At 39.5% G+C, this 17,896-nt stretch overlaps 1 protein-coding gene across 5 annotated transcripts in view; it reads right to left on the bottom strand.

Moving 5' to 3' along the window:
• Nucleotides 1-725: 725 nt before the first annotated feature.
• Nucleotides 726-17,896, bottom strand: part of ZNF169 (zinc finger protein 169) — a 56,496-nt gene continuing 39,325 nt past the window's right edge. For 4 of the 5 annotated variants that reach the window (XM_010808188.4, XM_005210455.5, XM_002689853.6 and 1 more), the window contains one exon: nucleotides 726-2,748. In XM_010808188.4, coding sequence (XP_010806490.1) covers nucleotides 1,199-2,748 — 1,550 coding nt within the window. In that variant the 3' untranslated portion in view covers nucleotides 726-1,198. The remainder of the gene's footprint in view (nucleotides 2,749-17,896) is intronic. The other variant, XM_010808187.4, reaches the window with a different exon arrangement.

Here is a 17,896-nt window from a genome sequence, read left to right as displayed (position 1 = left end):
CTATGGTGTAGTTAGACATGGTTTAATAAAGAGCTAAGTTTGGAAGCAATCAATCATCTCAGATGTAGAACTAAAGGTGACATAGACGGTACAAAATGAAGGCAGGCTGTTAGACGTCTGGGATTCTACAAGACGGGAGAATAGAGCTAACTATCTGACTATATTATCCATCAAGAAGAGGAAAGAATGACCCCAAAGGTGAAACAGAGACCAGCAGGTCTGCCATTTCCAAAATAAGCCCAGACAGTAAAAGTTTGGGGAGCCAGTATGGTTCTTCCATGGTTTCAGTGGGCCCCATACACCAGCCAGACCAGAGGGCAGAAGATACAACCAGAGATCATTCTCATGCCTTAAAAACTAATAGAATTTGCCTTGTAACATTTTAAACTTGCTTGGGACCAATCAATCCTTTCCACTTTTAGAATGGGAATGTGAATTCTCTGCCTGTCCCATCACTGTATTTTGGAAGCAAATAACTTGTCTGGTTCACAGGTTCACAGTTGGAAAGGATTAAATGCACTTCTAGTCTCATCCACACTCGACTTAGATGAAACTTAGGTGAGATTTTGAATGTAGAGATGAAGTTGAAATGGGCTAAGACTTTTGCTGCTGTTAATTTGGGGTGAATGTATTTTGTACTTGAAGAATGTGAATATAGGGGGTCCAGAGGACTGAGTTGTTAAGACTGAATTGTTCCCCCAAATTAACATACTGAAGTCATAACATAACATATAAAGTCATGACTTTATTTGATGACAGGGCCTTTACAAGGTCATAGGGTGAAGTCCTAATCCAGTATGGCTGGTGTCCTCAGAAAGAAGAGAGAGAGTTACCAGGAAAGTACATACACAGGGTAAAAAAATATCCATTTCAGGACTCAGCAAGAATGCAATCATCTGCAAGCCAAGGGGAAAGACTTCAATAAAAACCAAACTGCCTACACATTGATCTTGGACCTCTAGTCTCCAGAACTATGAGAAAATAAACTTCTGTTCTTTGAGCTACCAAGTCTGGTATTTTGTTATGGCAGCCCTGGCAAAGTAAAACACACTGCCAGTTAGGAAGTAAACCATAAATCAACTATCTTATGATCACTGAAAAAATACAACTTTTTTTTTCTCAACTGCATTTTAAGAGAAGTGGAACATTTCCTAGTGATTTCTACCACCTAGACACTCATAGGGAAGGAAAGGAAATGTCAAGAGAACAGTTCCTGTGGCAGGAGGTGATGGCCAGACTTGGTTTTCCTATGCCTGTGGAGGTGAGACTTTTGGCTAAAGCCACGACCACAGTCCCTGCACACATATGGCTTCTCTCCTGAATGTGTCCGCTGGTGTCTGATGAGGGCTGACTTGAAGCCAAAGCCGCGTCCACACTCATCACACACACATGGCTTTTCTCCTGAGTGTGTCCTCTGGTCAGAGGTGAGTTGGATCTTCAGACCAAGTCTTTGCTCACATACTCTGTACACATCAGCCTCCTCCCCTGAATGTATCCTCTTGTGTCTGGTGAGAAGTGACTTGAAGCCAAAGGTACGTCCACATTCAGGACACAGAAAAGGCTTCTCCCCTGTGTGCGTCCTCTGGTGTCTGATGAGGGTAACCTTCTGACCAAAGCCACGCCCACACTCAGAGCACACATAAGGCTTCTCACCTGTGTGCGTCCTCTGGTGGCCCATAAGGGAGACTTTCTGGCTAAAGCCACGCCCACACTCGGAGCACAGGTAAGGCTTCTCCCCTGTGTGTGTCCTCTGGTGTCTGATGAGGGTGACTTTCTGGCGAAAGCTGTGCCCACACTCAGCACAGACATAAGGCTTCTCACCTGAGTGTGTGACCTGGTGACTGAGGAGCAGAGACTGCTGCCTGAAGCCACGCCCACACTCCAGGCACACGAAGGGCCTCTCGCCTGAATGCGAGCTACGGTGTTGAAGGAGTGATGCCTTCTGGCAAAAGCCTCTTCCACACTCTGGACACACAAAGGGCTTCTCTTCCAAGTGTGTCCTCTGGTGCAGGATGAGGGCGATCTTCTGGCGAAAGCCTCTCCCACACTGCTGACATACAAAGGGTCTCTCCCCGGAGTGTATCCTCTTGTGGTTAGTTAAGGAGGATGTGTACCTGAAGTGTCGCCCACACTCCCGGCACACGTAGGGCTTTTCCCCTGAGTGCTTCCTCTGGTGTACGGTGAGGGAGGACCTGCGGCCAAAGCCTCGCCCGCACTCTCTGCAACTAAACGGCTTCTCTCCCGAGTGAGTCCTCTGGTGTTTGACGAGGTCTGACTTCTGGCAGAAGTTTCTGCCACATTCAGGGCACACATGATGCTTCTGGAGGCTAAAGAGGCTTGATTTTCTGCTAAATCCTAGTCTATAGTTTTCACATATGACTGCTCCAGATTCTGAGATGTTTGTCTCTGTTAATACTGCATCTGCCTCGTCAGAGATCATCCCCTGGTCTATTCTTCCACTGCTACTGCCTCCCTGGTCTACTGGCTGACCTTGAGATGAGCTGAAAAATGCCCTTGAAGTCCCACTCAGCTGCAGCCTCCCAAACACAGTGCCAGAGCCTTCTCTCTCTCCATCTTTTGCTTTTTCATTCAAGCAGCTTGGAGCATCTAGTAGGAAGTGGCTTTCTGCAGATGAACCTGGGAAGATCTGAAGGGCATGACCACAGAGCATATAGTGATGGAGGATCTGTGGACTGGAAAAAGTCACCGGGCAGGAGAGACAGGGTTGGAATTCTTTTCTTCCTTCTGCTGGAGAGAAAGTGTCAGTCAAAATCACCAAAGGTATCTTGTGGATGGTTAACACTTGTCTAGTTCTCATTCCTCAGATGCTCCCGCACAAAGACTTCCTTCAAAGACCTTCGTTCCAACCCATGGTGACATATTGATGCATACCTTTTACAACACATAAAACCCACATAATGAGCCAGCTCTAAGTATCAGCCCAGCTTAAGGAGGTTTAAGAAAGCATCACAGGCAGCTCTAGCCCTATAAATCACTGCCATCAGAGTTATACATGTGCCCCAAATACAATTATCCTACAAGCCACAGACATTAACACCAGTGTAAACAATATCTACAAATACATGCTTTTACTGAGAGTTAAAATACATAACATTACAAATTTCTTTAGGGACTTTTCCTATAAGAAAAGATGGGGTCAAAAAAGGGAGTCCCTCTACAGTTGGACTATAAAGAAAGCTGAGCGTCAAAGAATTAATGCTTTTCAACTGTGGTGTTGGAGAAGACTCTTAAGAGTCTCTTGGACAGCAAGGAGATGCAACCAGTCCATCCTAAAGGAAATCAGTCCTGAATACTCATTGGAAGGACTGATGTTGAAGCTGAAACTCCAATACTTCGGCCACTTGATGCAAAGAACTGACTCATTTGAAAAGACCCTGATGCTGGGAAAGATTGAAGGCAGGAAGGGAAGGGGGATGACAGAGGATAAGATGGTTGGATGGCATCACTGACTCAATGGACATGAGTCTGAGTGAACTCCGGGAGTTGGTGATGGACAGGGAGGCCTGGCGTGCTGCAGTCCATGGGGTCGCAGAGTCGGACACGACTGAGCAACTGAACTGAACTAACTAGTGGAGGCAGTACAGAGGACAGGTCAGAGATCCATGTGGGAAGTTAAACAAGTATTTCCTAGAGGATTATGTGCTGGGTCCTCTAACATGGTGTGTGGATTTGCAAGTGAAACACAGAGACATAGTCTAGGCCTACAACCCCTTAAGTGATTTTGGCTCCCAGTGACCCCAATCAATCTAAGACCTGCTCTTCTCAGTGTTTTGCTTTTTTTTTTTTAATACAAATTGTTGTACATGGAAACTTTCCACCTAAAATAACTTGTAGATATCAAATTTGGATGCCTTGTTCTATCACCCTGCTTCTATCCACCTGAAGCTGATGAAAAATACCATGAACCTTAAATAAACTCAGTACACCAGGCCTTTCCAGACATACATGTTTCTTTCTTCACCAATCAAAACTGAGATGTATTTTATGAACAATCAACAACATTGGTCAGCAAACTACAGCCAAACACGTGTTCTGTAAAGAAGTCTATTGGACACAGCCACATTCAATCTTTATGTTGTGTCTATAGCAGCTTTCATATACAAAGGCAAAGGTGAGTAGTTGCAACAAAAAACATAAAGACTACAAAGCCTAAAATATTTACTATCTAACCCTTTTACAGGAAGTTATTCATTCTGTCTTGTCTAAGATGCCAGCTTTTAATACTAACAATAATAGCTACCATGAAAACCCTTCCTAACACTTAAAAGGCCCTACACTTCCTCCTCAGCAAACTATTCAGTAAACTTCATTGTGTGTGTGTGTGGTGCTAAATCTAGAGGATCCTGTGAAGTAGCCCTGATTAATGAGATCTCTTCAAGAAAATTAGAGATACCAAGGGAACATTTCATGCAAAGATGGGCTCGATAAAGGATAGAAATGGTATGTACTTAACAGAAGCAGAAGATATTAAGAAGAGGTGGCAAGAATACACAGAAGAACTATACAAAAAAGATCTTCATGACCCAGATAACCACAATGGTGTGATCACTCACCTAGAGCCAAACATCCTGGAATGTGAAGTCAAGTGGGCCTTAGAAAGCATCACTATGAACAAAGCTAGTGGAGGTGATGGCATTCCAGTTGAGCTATTTCAAATCCTGAAAGATGATGCTGTGAAAGTGCTGCACTCAATATGCCAGAAAATTTGGAAAACTCAGCAGTGGCCACAGGACTGGAAAAGGTCACTTTTCATTCCAATGCCAAAGAAAGGCAATGCCAAAGAATGCTCAAATTACCACACAACTGCACTCATCTCACACGCTAGCAAAGTAACACTCAAAATTCTCCAAGCCAGGCTTTAGCAATATGTGAACCGTGACCTTCCAAAAGTTCAAGCTGATTTTAGAAAAGGCAGAGGAACCAGAGATCAAATTGCCAACATCTGTTGGATCATGGAAAAAGCAAAAGAGTTCCAGAAAAACATCTATTTCTGCTTTATTGACTATGTCAAAGCCTTTGACTGTGTGAATCACAATAAACTGTGGAAAATTCTGAAAGAGATGGGAATACCAGACCACCTGACCTGCCTCTTGAGAAACCTGTATGCAGGTCAGGAAGCAACAATTAGACCTGGACATGGAACAACAGACTGGTTCCAAATAGGAAAAGGAGTACGTCAAGGCTGTATACTGTCACCCTGCTTATTTAACGTCTATGCAGAGTACATCATGAGAAACGCTGGGCTGGAAGAAGCACAGGCTGGAATCAAGATTGCCGGGAGAAATACCAATAACTTCAGATATGCAGATGACAGCACCCTTATGGCAGAAAGTGAAGAGGAACTAAAAAGCCTCAAAGAGGAGAGTGACAAAGTTGGCTTAAAGCTCAACATTCAGAAAATGAAGATCATGGCATCTTGTCCCATCACTTCATGGCAAATAGACAGGGAAACAGTGGGAACAGTGTCAGACTTTATTTTGGGGGGCTCCAAAATCACTGCAGATGGTGATTGCAGCCATGAAATTCAAAGACACTTACTCCTTGGAAGGAAAGTTATGACCAACCTAGATAGCATATTCAAAAGCAGAGATATTACTTTGCCACAAAGGTTTGTCTAGTCAAGGCTATGGTTTTTCCAGTGGTCATGTATGGATGTGAGAGTTGGACTGAGAAGAAAGCTAAGTGCCGAAGAATTGATGCTTTTGAACTGTGGTGCTAGAGAAGACTCTTGAGAGTCCCTTGGACTGCAAGGAAATCCAACCAGTCCATCCTAAAGGAGACCAGTCCTGGGTGTTCATTGGAAGGACTGATGCTGAGGCTGAAACTCCAATACTTTGGCCACTTCATGCGAAGAGTTGACCCATTAGAAAAGACTCTGATGATGGGAGGGCTTGGGGGCAGGAGGAGAAAGGGACGAGAGAGGATGAGATGGCTGGATGGCATCACTGACTCGATGCACATGAGTTTGGGTGATCTCCAGCAGTTGATGATGGACAGGGAGGCCTGGCATGCTGCGATTCATGGGGTCGCAAAGAGTCAGACACGACCGAGCAACTGAACTGAACTGAATCACTCAACTGTTGACCCTACTGGACTTCCAATGAAAGTGAATATCCTTTCAGTCTTTGTATACAGTTCTGGCCATCAGGGGTCCCATCATGGTTGGTCTTTAGCTCAGTCCATTGAACCATGAGTGAGTTTATTTTGTTAAGCTAGGCTATCCACATTTTCAAAACTCATGGCAGGCATGTACATTTCTGGCTAGCAGTTTCCAAGAAATACTTTTGTTGTAATTCTAAAGCTCTGAAAGCTAAGCTTTCAGTATTGCATTATTGTCTCCTTATCTATGAGAAAAGCAGGAAGAGAAAAGCAGCCGCTGCCTTCTCCTTGACCTGTTTTACTCCCAGCTAGGCAAAAAGTCTAAGGCCAGTGGTAAACTACTCCATTACAGGTATGCTGTTCAGTGTCTTTTGTATTAAATACAATGACTGATTTAAATACAGTTAACACTGTCCTTATGGGAGCCTTAGTCTCTACTAAGGCTGTTCACTCATCATCATTTTTATGCTATCTGGTAATGTGACAAATTTTAACTAAAAATGATTAAGAGTTACAGTGTTCACTGTGGCTTTAAGCATCCAAGTTCCTCAATAAAAGAAGAAATAAATTTTACCAAGGTAATTCTTTTCAGTTAATCATAAAAGTTGCCAAGATATATAAAAAAATGGTCAATTTATAAACTCATTTATAACCTACAGCTATGCTCATGCCAATTGATTTTTCAGACCAATAAGTATTTCAACAACTGTCCATATTGGGATGTTCAACAAACATCCTGAAGGAAACAGAAAAAAAATCCACGCCTAATGGCTTCTTAAAGAAATTTTCCCTTCTGCAGCTGTAATTGTAAGGAATAAAATTATAGCAGTGAGTTAAACAGATACCATACAATAGAAGAAAGAATGCTTGGCATTCACTGCTTTTAAACAATTAAAAGAATTTTAAGACTTGGTCCACATGTGAAAAAAGAGAACACTTTTGATAAGAATCTGAATTAATCCCTGGAAACTAGACAACTTTCATAATATGCCATCTCCATGATTTTAAGACAATATAAAAGAAATATTAAAATATGTGACAGTTAATTTTACGCATTAACTGCTCTGGCCACAGGCTGCCCAAACATTTAAACACTATTCTGGGCGTCTATGGGGTCGCACAGAGTCGGACACGACTGAAGCAACTTAGCAGCAGCAGCAGCAGCTGGGTGTTTCTGTGAGGGTGTTTTGGGAAGACTTTAACACTTAAATAGGAAGACTGAGTAAAGCAGTTGAAAGACCTTAGTAGAACAAAAGACTGACTCTCTCCCAAGGTAATGGCTCTAAATCCTTCAAGTTAGGCTTCAGCAGTACATGAACCGAGAACTTCCAGATGTACAAGCTGGACTTAGAAAAGGCAGAGGAATCAGATATCAAATTGCCAACATCTGTTGGATCATAGAAAGAGCAAAGGAATTCCAAAAAAATATCTACTCTGCTTCATTGACTACATTAAAGCCTCTGACTGTGTGGATCACAACGAACTGTGGAGATTCTTAAAAAGATGGAAATACCAGACCACCTTACCTGTCTCCTGAGAAACCTGTATGTAGGTCAAGAAGAAACAGTCAGAACCAGACATGGAACAACAGACTGGTTCAAAATTGAGAAAGCAGTACGTCAAGGCTGTATATTGTCACCCTACTTATTTAACTTACATGCAGAGGACATCATGCAAAATGCTGGACTGGATGACTCAACAAGATGTAATCAAGATTGCCAGAAGAAACATCAACAACCTCAGATATGCAGATACCACTCTAATGGCAGAAAGTGAAGAGGCACTAAAGAGCCTCTTGATCAGGGTGAAAGAGGAGAGTGAAAAAGCAGGCTTAAAACTCAACATTCAAAAAACTAAGATCACGGCTTCTGGTCCCATTACTTCATGGCAAATAGATGGGGCAAATGTGGAAATAGTAACACATCTTATTTTGGAGGCTCCAAAATCACTGCAGACAGTGACAAAATTAAATGAGGCTCGCTCCTTGGAAAAAAGCAATGACAAACCTAAACAGCATATTAAAAACCAGAGACATCATTTTGCTGACATTAAAGCTATGGTTTTTCTAGTAGTCGTGCACGAATGTGAGAGCTGGACCATAAAGAAGGCTGAGCACTGAAGAACTGATGCTTTTTAACTGTGGTGTTGGAGAAGACTCTTGAGAGTCCCTTGGACAGCAAGGAGATCAAACCAGTCAATCCTAAAGGAAATCAATCCTGAATATTCAGTAGAAGGACTGATGCTGAAGCTGAAGCTCCAATACTTTGGCCACCTGACGCGAAGAGCTGATCCACTGGAAAAGACTCTGATGGTAGGAAAGACTGAAGGCAGGAGAAGGTGGTGACAGAGAATGAGATGGGTGGATGGCATCACCGACTCAATGGACATGAGTGCGAGGAAACTCTGGGAGACAGTGAAGGACAGGGAAGCTTGGTGTGCTGCATTCCATGGGGTCTCAAAGAGTCAGACATGACTTAGTGACTGAACAACAACTCCAAAATAAGAGGGAATTCTTCCAGGCTAGTTGCCTTCTGGCTGAGACATGGGAGGGTGGGTGGTGGAGAGGAGACAGATGGAGTTGTTTTTGTTTTTCCTGCTATCACACTTGATCTGATATACTAGTTCTTACTGGGTGTTGAGACTGAGAGCCTGAGAGAACCATGGGCTCTCATATGTCTTCATTTTGCTAACTGCAGATCTTGGAACTTCTCAGCCTCCATAGTCACATGAGCCAATTCTTCATAATACATCTTGTGTTTGTGTGTGTGTATGTGTGTGTGTGTATACAAATACATCCAAAGGGTTCTGTTACTCAATAACCCTAAGACTGATTTTGATACCAAAAGTGGGATGCTGCTATAGCCAGTACCTAAAATTTGGGGAAGTGGCTTTGGAACTAGATGACAGTTAGAGGCTGAAAGAGTTGAGGTACATACTAGAAAAAGCAAGAAGAGACTGCTGGTAGAAATATGGATGGTAAATGTGACTTTGCTGAGGACTTAAAAAGAAAGGAAGAGAGCTGGAGAGAAAGCTTCTATCAGAGGATATATAAATTGACTAATCTGTAGTACAGAGTTTCTAATGCTGAGCTTTGCATAAGTAGAATAAATTTCATTTGGGCATGGTGTGTAATTCTTTTAAAATATGGAATGTTTTTATCAGTTGCGCAGGTTCGGGGATCCTTAATTACTTTAAAAATGTACTATATTCAGATTTTGTCCCATTCCGTATCTGTAGTATTTTTCAAAAATTCATTCATTTCATATAAGGTGTTAAACTTGTTAGTATAAACTTGTTCATAATATCCCCTTAGTATCCTTTTAAAGTATCAAGAAGATGTAGTAACTTCCCCTTCACTCTTGAATTATTTATGTCTTCTTTTTCTCTTGATTAGTCTATGCAGTAATATATAATTTAGTAGCAATATATAATATTCTTTTCAGACATTCAACATTTTCTTGGCAAATTTTCCTGCTAATAAAGTGTTATATTTCACAGATTTTTGTTCTTATTTTCTTTATTCCATTCCTTGCACTCACTTTGCATTTACTTTGTTCTTTTTCTAGCTTCTTAAGTCACTGATCATAGACCTTTTCTAAAAATAAGCACTTAAGGCTATAAATTTCCTTCTAAACTCCTCTTTAGCTGCATCTCACAAATGTTTATTTTGCTGAGATGAATTTGAAAAGATTTAGGTAGTGGCTTGTAAGAGTTGATATTGGTAAGATGCAATTTCTACCTCAAGTTATCTATCAGATGAGATCAGTCGCTCAGTCGTGTCTGACTCTTTGTGACCCCATGAATCGCAGCACGCCAGGCCTCCCTGTCCATCACCAACTCCCGGAGTTCACTCAGACTCACGTCCATCGAGTCAGTGATGCCATCCAGCCATCTCATACTCTGTTGTCCCCTTCTCTTCCTGCCCCCAGTCCCTCCCAGCATCAGAGTCTTTTCCAATGAGTCAACTCTTCGCATGAGGTGGCCAAAGTACTGGAGTTTCAGCTTTAGCATCATTCCTTCCAAAGAAATCCCAGGGCTGATCTCCTTCAGAATGGACTGGTTGGATCTCCTTGCAGTCCAAGGGACTCTCAAGAGTCTTTTCCAACACCATAGTTCAAAAGCATCAATTCTTCAGCGCTCAGCCTTCTTCACAGTCCAACTCTCACATCCATACATGACCACTGGAAAAACCATAGCCTTGACTAGACGAACCTTTGTTGGCAAAGTAATGTCTCTGCTTTTGAATATGCTATCTAGGTTGGTCATAACTTTCCTTCCAAGGAGTAAGCGTTTTTTAATTTCATGGCTGCAGTCACCATCTGCAGTGATTCTGGAGCCCCCCAAAATAAAGCCTGACACTGTTTCCACTGTTTCCCCATCTATTTCCCATGAGTGATGGGACCAGATGCCATGATCTTCGTTTTCTGAATGTTGAGCTTTAAGCCAACTTTTTCACTCTCCATTTTCACTTTCATCAAGAGGCTTTTTAGTTCCTTTTCACTTTTGCCATAAGGGTGGTGTCATCTGCATATCTGAAGTTATTGGTATTTTTCCCGGCAATCTTGATTCCAGCTTGTGTTTCTTCCAGCCCAGCATTTTTCATGATGTACTCTGCATGTAAGTTAAATAAACAGGGTGACAATATACAGCCTTGACGTACTCCTTTTCCTATTTGGAACCAGTCTGTTGTTCCATGTCCAGTTCTAACTGTTGCTTCCTGACCTGCATACAAATTTCTCAAGAGGCAGATCAGGTGGTCTGGTATTCCCATCTCTTTCAGAATTTTCCACATATAGAGTAAAATCTCAAAATAAACACTACCCAGGTTTTCTTTTTTTCTTTCTTTTTGCAAATGAGAAAGTGATCCTAAAATTTAAGTGGAAATGCAGAGGACTATCCAAAGCAACCTTGAAAAAGAAAAAAAAAAAAAGGAGAAGACTTACACTACCTGACTTCAAGATTTTCAGTGATCCTACAGTAGCACAGACAGTATGGTTTGGTTTAAGGATAGACATACTAATCAAAGGAATAGAACAGAGAGAGTGTAAAATAAACCCAATCTTAGCCAGCGATTAGATATTCAACAAAGCAATCCAATGAGAGAAATACAAGACTTTTCAACAAATGGGGCTGGAGCCACTGTGTAGCCACATGGGAAAAAAAAAAACAACACAACAAAACCTTGATTCCTGCCTCACACCATATACAAAAGTTAACTCAAGATGAGCTGTAAATCTAAGTATAAAAGCAGCTATAACTAAACAGCATTTAAAAGAAAATATAGATGACAAAAAAATTTAAGAAAAGAAAAAGACTTCCTCGATATTAAAATATCAGAAGTTATTATTAAGAAAATGAGCACAAAAGCTTCAGACTGAGAGGATATTTGCAAAATGTACAAATGACAATGGACTAGTATCAAGGATTAATAAAGAATTCATAACACTCAATAATGAAAAATAACATGGGTGGTGGGGGGCGGTAAGGAGAGGTGGAATGTATTGAGAGAGTACCATGGAAACAAATACATTACCATATGTAAAATAGATAGCCAATGGGAATTTGTTGTGTGATTCAGGGAACTCAAAATGGAGCACTGTAACAACCTAGAGGGGTGAGATAGGGAGGGAGGTGAGAGGGAGGTTCAAGACAGGGGACATAGGTATATCAATGGCTGATTCATGTTGATGTTTGGCAGAAACCAAGACAATATTGTACAGCAATTATCCTTCAGTTAAAAATAAATAAATTTAATTATAAAAATCAATGCAGAAAAACTGGAAGAAATATTTGAATGTATACTTCACAAAGTACATGATATATATAAAACATCAAAAAGCACACAGAAGGACTCAACGTCATTAACCATGAGCAAAATGGAAACCCCCTATGAGATAACTCAACACATCCATCACCAAAGATAAAATGAAAACTGTTGGGGAGGATGTGAAGTGACAAGAACTCTTACATGTCTGTTGATCATGGAAATGAGAAACTGTACAACCACTTTGGAAAAGGTCTAGTCATTTCTTATAAAACTACACGTAGTTACCCTATGACTCAGTGTACTGCACTAAATAGTATCCCACCAAAATGAATGTCAACCTGGAACATATGAATGTGGCCTTATTTTGAAAGAGTCTTTGCACATGTTATCAAGTTAAGATGAGGTTATACTCCAATTAGACTGAGTTTTGATCCAATGACTGGTATCCTTACAAGGAGAGGGAGATCTGGATACACAGACACTTAGACGGAAGAAGGCTGTATAACCACAGAGGCAGAGATTAGACTGATGCTGCTATAAGACAAGGAACACTAAGGATTGCCAACAACCACCAGAAGCGAAGAGAGAGGCACAGAATAGACTCCCTTTCAGAACCTCCAGAAAGAACCAACCCCACCAACAAGTTGATTTTGAACTGTGAAAGAATAAATTTCTTTTTTTAAGCTTCTCAGTTTGTGGTAATTAATTAAATCAACTCTAGGAAACTAATTCATCCTAGGTATGTATCCAAAGCAAATGGAAAACAAAAGTTTGTTGAAAACAAGCAAAAAATTACCATAAGAATATTAACAGCAGCTTTTTCAAAACAACTTAAAACTGGAAGCCATCAAGGTGTTTCTCAAGGAGAATGGATAAACAGTCATATATATATATTCATATGATGGTACCTTATTTGATGTTAAAGAAATAACAGACTACTGATGTATGCCACAGCATGGATGACACTTAAAAAATATACTGAGTGAAAGAAGCCTTACACAAAAAAGAAAGTATTATATGATTCCATTTATGCAAAATTGTACAGCAGGCAAAACTAATCTATGGTGAAATAAAATCAAAAAACAGTGGTACCTCTGAGGGGTGGGAGCAGGGGTTTACTGGGATGGGCCACAAGGGAACTATCTGGATAACAGTAATGTGCATTTTGATAAAGTTTGTGTTATAGAGATGTATGCATTATTTGAATTCACAGACTAGTATACTTAAAATGTTGCATTTCCAGTAAATTCTACCTTAAAAGAAACAAACAACTCTAGTTAATAATATTCATGCTACCCATTATTCCTGGGGCCAATCAACTTTCATGGTACCCACCAAGCTGAAATGAACTATCAGAAGTTGGCCCTTTTAAAACTGCAGTGTTCAAAGATGCTGAAGTGGACACCCTGGACTTGAGTCTGTATGTCCCTGCCTGCCCATCACCAGTATGAGCTAACCTAGGAAGAAACTATGTCTTTCCTCTCACCACTTGTTAGACTGTCTTTGCCCGAACCACTTGGTGATCAGATTAGATTAGATCTTAAGACACACTCACACCTGCCAACCACTCAGGGAAAATGATTGTCTGAGGAGAATAAGTAGATGCTAAGGACATGCCAGGAAGACCTCACAAAATGACAGCAATAACCACCTATGAACAGGTCCTCATAAGCTCTTAATCTATCCATGTGGAGAATGCAAGTCTCTTTGCAAGAAGAATAAAGCCTTGCTGCTGCTGCTGCTGCTGCTAAGTCGCTTCAGTCGTGTCCGACTCTGTGCGACCCCATAGACAGCAGCCCACCAGGCTCCCCCGACCCTGGGATTCTCCAGGCAAGAACACTGGAGTGGGTTGCCATTTCCTTCTCCAATGCATGAAAATGAAAAGTGAAAGTGAAGTCACTCAGTCGTGTCCTACTCTTAGCGACCCCATGGACTGCAGCCTACCAGGCTCCTCCACCCATGGGATTTTCCAGGCAAGAGTACTGGAGTGGGGTGCCATTGCCTTCTCCGAAAGCCTTGCTACAGTGAACTTACTCAGATACACTGAGCAACTCAGCTCTCCTCAGAGAAGAACTGCTTGTACTAAACTTCTTACTCCCACCAACTAAGGAGATACTGCTAGATATCTGATAGGATGGCTACAATTAAAAAAAAAAAATAGTGTTAACACCAAATCCTGACACAAATGCAGAAAAACCAGATCACTCAAACACTGCTGATGGGAATATAAAATGGTATAGCCATTCTGGAAATTGAGTATGGCATTTTATTATAAAACTAAACCTATATTTACCATATAGGCCAGCAACTTGCACTTTTGGGCATGTATGCCAGAAACAAAAACCATACATTCACACAAAAACCTACACACAAATGTCCACAGCAACTTTATTCTTAATAGCCAAAAATATAAAGAACTCAAATGTTCCTGAATGGTTTAACAAACTGTAGTATTGATACATTCATACCATGGACTACTACTCAGCAATAAAAGGAATAAAATACTAATACATACAACAATTTGTATGGATATCAAAAGGAAAAAAAAACAATCTCCAAAGGTAACATATGATGTGACTTCTTTTATATAACATTCTTGAAATGACAAAACTATAGAGACAGAGAACAGATTAGTGGTTGCCAGATGAAGAGAGGGGAAGAGTGAGGGTGTAGGCTCTGACTATAAAAGGGTAGCAGAAGGGGGATTCTTGTGATGGAACTGTCCTGTATCTTGGAATACAGTGGTAGTTACAGAAATGTACATATATAAAATTTCAAAGAACTAAAAAAATATACACATACACACAAAATGAAGGTAAAACTGATGAAATATGAATGTCAGTGCATTGTATTAACAGGAATAAAAGGCTGATTTAACAACAAAAATGTATAATTTACTAAATTATAATAAAAGATTAAAAAAGAAAAACACAATGATCATCTGTAAAGATGCCACAAAAAAATGACAAAATCCAACACCCATTCCCAGTAAAAACTCATCAACAAGGAATAGAAAGGAAGCTTGTCAAGCTGATAAAGAGTAGCTATAAAACTTACACTTAGGAGGAAAGCATTCCCCATAAGATCAGGAGCAAGGAAAGGATGTCCCCTTTCACCACCATTTAAATTTATCATTGCACTCATGTTCTCGCCTGTGCAATGAGGCAAGAAAAAGAAATTAAAGACACAAAGAATGGAAAGAAGTGAAGTATACTTACTTACAAATAATTAGTCATTTGTGTAGAAAATCATATAGAACCTACAAAGCTACTAGGATGAAGTTTTGCAAGTTTACCAGACACAAGATCAGTATAGATAAATTAATTTTATTTCTATATGCTATCAACAAAAAATTGAAATTTTAAAGTACTTTAAATAGCATGAAAAATATGAAACAGAGAGGGATAAATCTGATAAGATGCATAAGACCTTTGTATGAAAAACTACAAAACAATGCTGACAAATATTAAGTCCCATAAAAATAGAGGGACTGCATTCATGTACTGGATGACAGAGTATATGATTTACATGTAAATTCTCCTCAAATTGATGTAGATTCAATTCAATCCTAATCAATATTCCAACAGGCATTTTGTTGAAAACTGTCAAGCTGATTCTAAAATCCATGTGGAAATGCAAAGAATCCAGCACAAGTAAAACGACTTTAAAAAAGAAAAAACGTTTGAGGATGTATACTAAGTTCCAGACTTCTTACAAAGCTGCAGTAATCAAGACTATGTGGTACTGGCATCAAGATGGATGAAGAGAAGAGTGGAAAAAAATAGAGTTTATAGTAGATATAGACCCATACACAATTAATTTACACAAAGGTGCACAGGAAATTCAAAGAAAGGGTTGTCTTTTCAATAAATAGTGCTAGAAAAATAGGATATTTGTATACAAAAGAAGAAGAAAAAACAAAAATTGTACTTAAATCCAGACCTGGTATCAAGTAAAAAAATTTACTCAAAATAAGACTTAGATCTAAATGAAAAGTAAAAATTATAAAACTTTTAAAAGGAAAAATATACGAAACTTTTTTGGCCTTCATTTTGGAAAGATTTCCTAAATAAATCACCAAAAGTGAAATTCATGAAAGAAAAACTTACACTTGGACTTCACCAAAATTAAGAAATTCTCATTGAAAAACACTACTAAGAAGATAATAGCTCAGTTGGTAAATCATCTGCCTGTAATGCAGGAGACCTGGGTTTGATCCCTGGGTCGGGAAGATCCCCTGGAGAAGGAAATAGAAACCCACTCCAGTATTCTTGCCTGGAGAATCCCATGGACAGAGAAGCCTGGCAGGCTACAGTCCATCACAGGAGTCGGACACAACTTAGTGACTAAACAACCAACAACAACCAAGAAGATAAAAAGCAAGCCACAAAGAAAATACTTACAAATCAAATAATGGACTTCTATACAGACTATATGAAGAACTTGCAAAATTCAATAAAAACATAAGAAACCAGCTTTTCAAATTGGCCAAAGATTTGAGATGACATTTCACCAAAGAAAATATACAGACAGCAAATAAGCACTTGAAAAGACTATCAAGATCACAAGTCATTAAGAAAATGTCAGGTAAAACCACATAAGATGCTATTACACAGTTATAAAAATGTCTAAAATTAAAATCATAATACCAAGTGTTGACAAATATGTGAAGCATTCAGAACTCACACACTGCTGGTGGGAATGTGAAATAGTGCAGCTACTTGGTGAGTTTTGTTAAAAATTAAATATCCCCTGTATCATTCATCCCAGCCACTCCACTCCTGGGTGCTTATCCAAAAGAAATGAAAGCATATGCTTACACAAATACTTTTCATGAATGTTCATATAGTCTTTATTTGTATTCATCAAAACTAGAGACTACTGAAATTTCTTTAGCCCATGAATGGCTAAATAATTGTGATATCTAAATTACTACTCAGCAATCAAAAGAAATGAACTGTTGACACACCCAACATTATGGATAAAATTCAAAATAATTATACTGGGTGAAAGAATTAACATGATTAATTATATGAATTCTAAAAATGCAAACAAATTTATGACAGAAAGCAGTCAGTGGCTACCTGGGTAAGGGAGGGAGGAGGGGACAGGGAAGGGCAGGAGACAGAAGTTATAGTAAGGCACAAGGAAACTCTGCAGTGATAGGTATGCTCAGAATTTGGATTATCATGATGGTTTTATGACTGTGCAGATATCAAAACTTAACAAATTTAACCTTATACCTCCTAGCATAAGGTATGATACCTTATACCTCCTAGCATAAGGCATCATACCTTATACCTCCTAGTATAAGGTATCATACCTTATACCATAATAATATTTTTCTATTGTATTATAATTATAGTTTAATAATAGTTCTTTTTTTAAAAGAAAAAAGCATTGAGTCTGCTATAAAGTATAATTATAGATATATGGTTGTATTTAGAAGCAAAAATAAATAACAAAAAATAAAATGCCAAGAATATTGAAAATAAAAGGATGAAAAAAAAGGCAGAAATTTATCCTTACCTCCCAACATTCACATAAAATTAATTCCACCTGGATTAAAGATCTAAATATTCCCAGAATGTATATTGAATTTCTACAGCTCAATAACAGAAATAGCCCAAATCAAAAGTAGGAACATATCCTGAACAGACAAGTCACAGAAAAGGAAACACCAATGACCAAGTCAACACAGGAAAAGATGCTCATGCTCTCTGGAAAGCAAAATCCCTATGATATTTCACCACAAACCAAACAGATGGGTGAAAAATGTGAGGATGTGGAACAAGAACTCATCACTGCTGCTGGGAGTGTAATATGGCATTGAACAGCTTCAGAACACATGTGGTATAACCTAATCAGGTTGAGGCTACCCACACCCATGAACTAGTCTCTGTGCTCCTAGGTATGCATCTTGAGAGAAACCCTTGCATGCATTTCCAAAGAAGAAATAAGAATATACAGCAACATTATTTCATAGACAAAAATTAGAAATAACTCAAA

This window comes from Bos taurus, chromosome 8, assembly GCF_002263795.3.
Source record: "Bos taurus isolate L1 Dominette 01449 registration number 42190680 breed Hereford chromosome 8, ARS-UCD2.0, whole genome shotgun sequence".
NCBI lineage: Eukaryota > Metazoa > Chordata > Mammalia > Artiodactyla > Bovidae > Bos > Bos taurus.
This window is presented reverse-complemented; position numbering and strand designations above follow the sequence as displayed.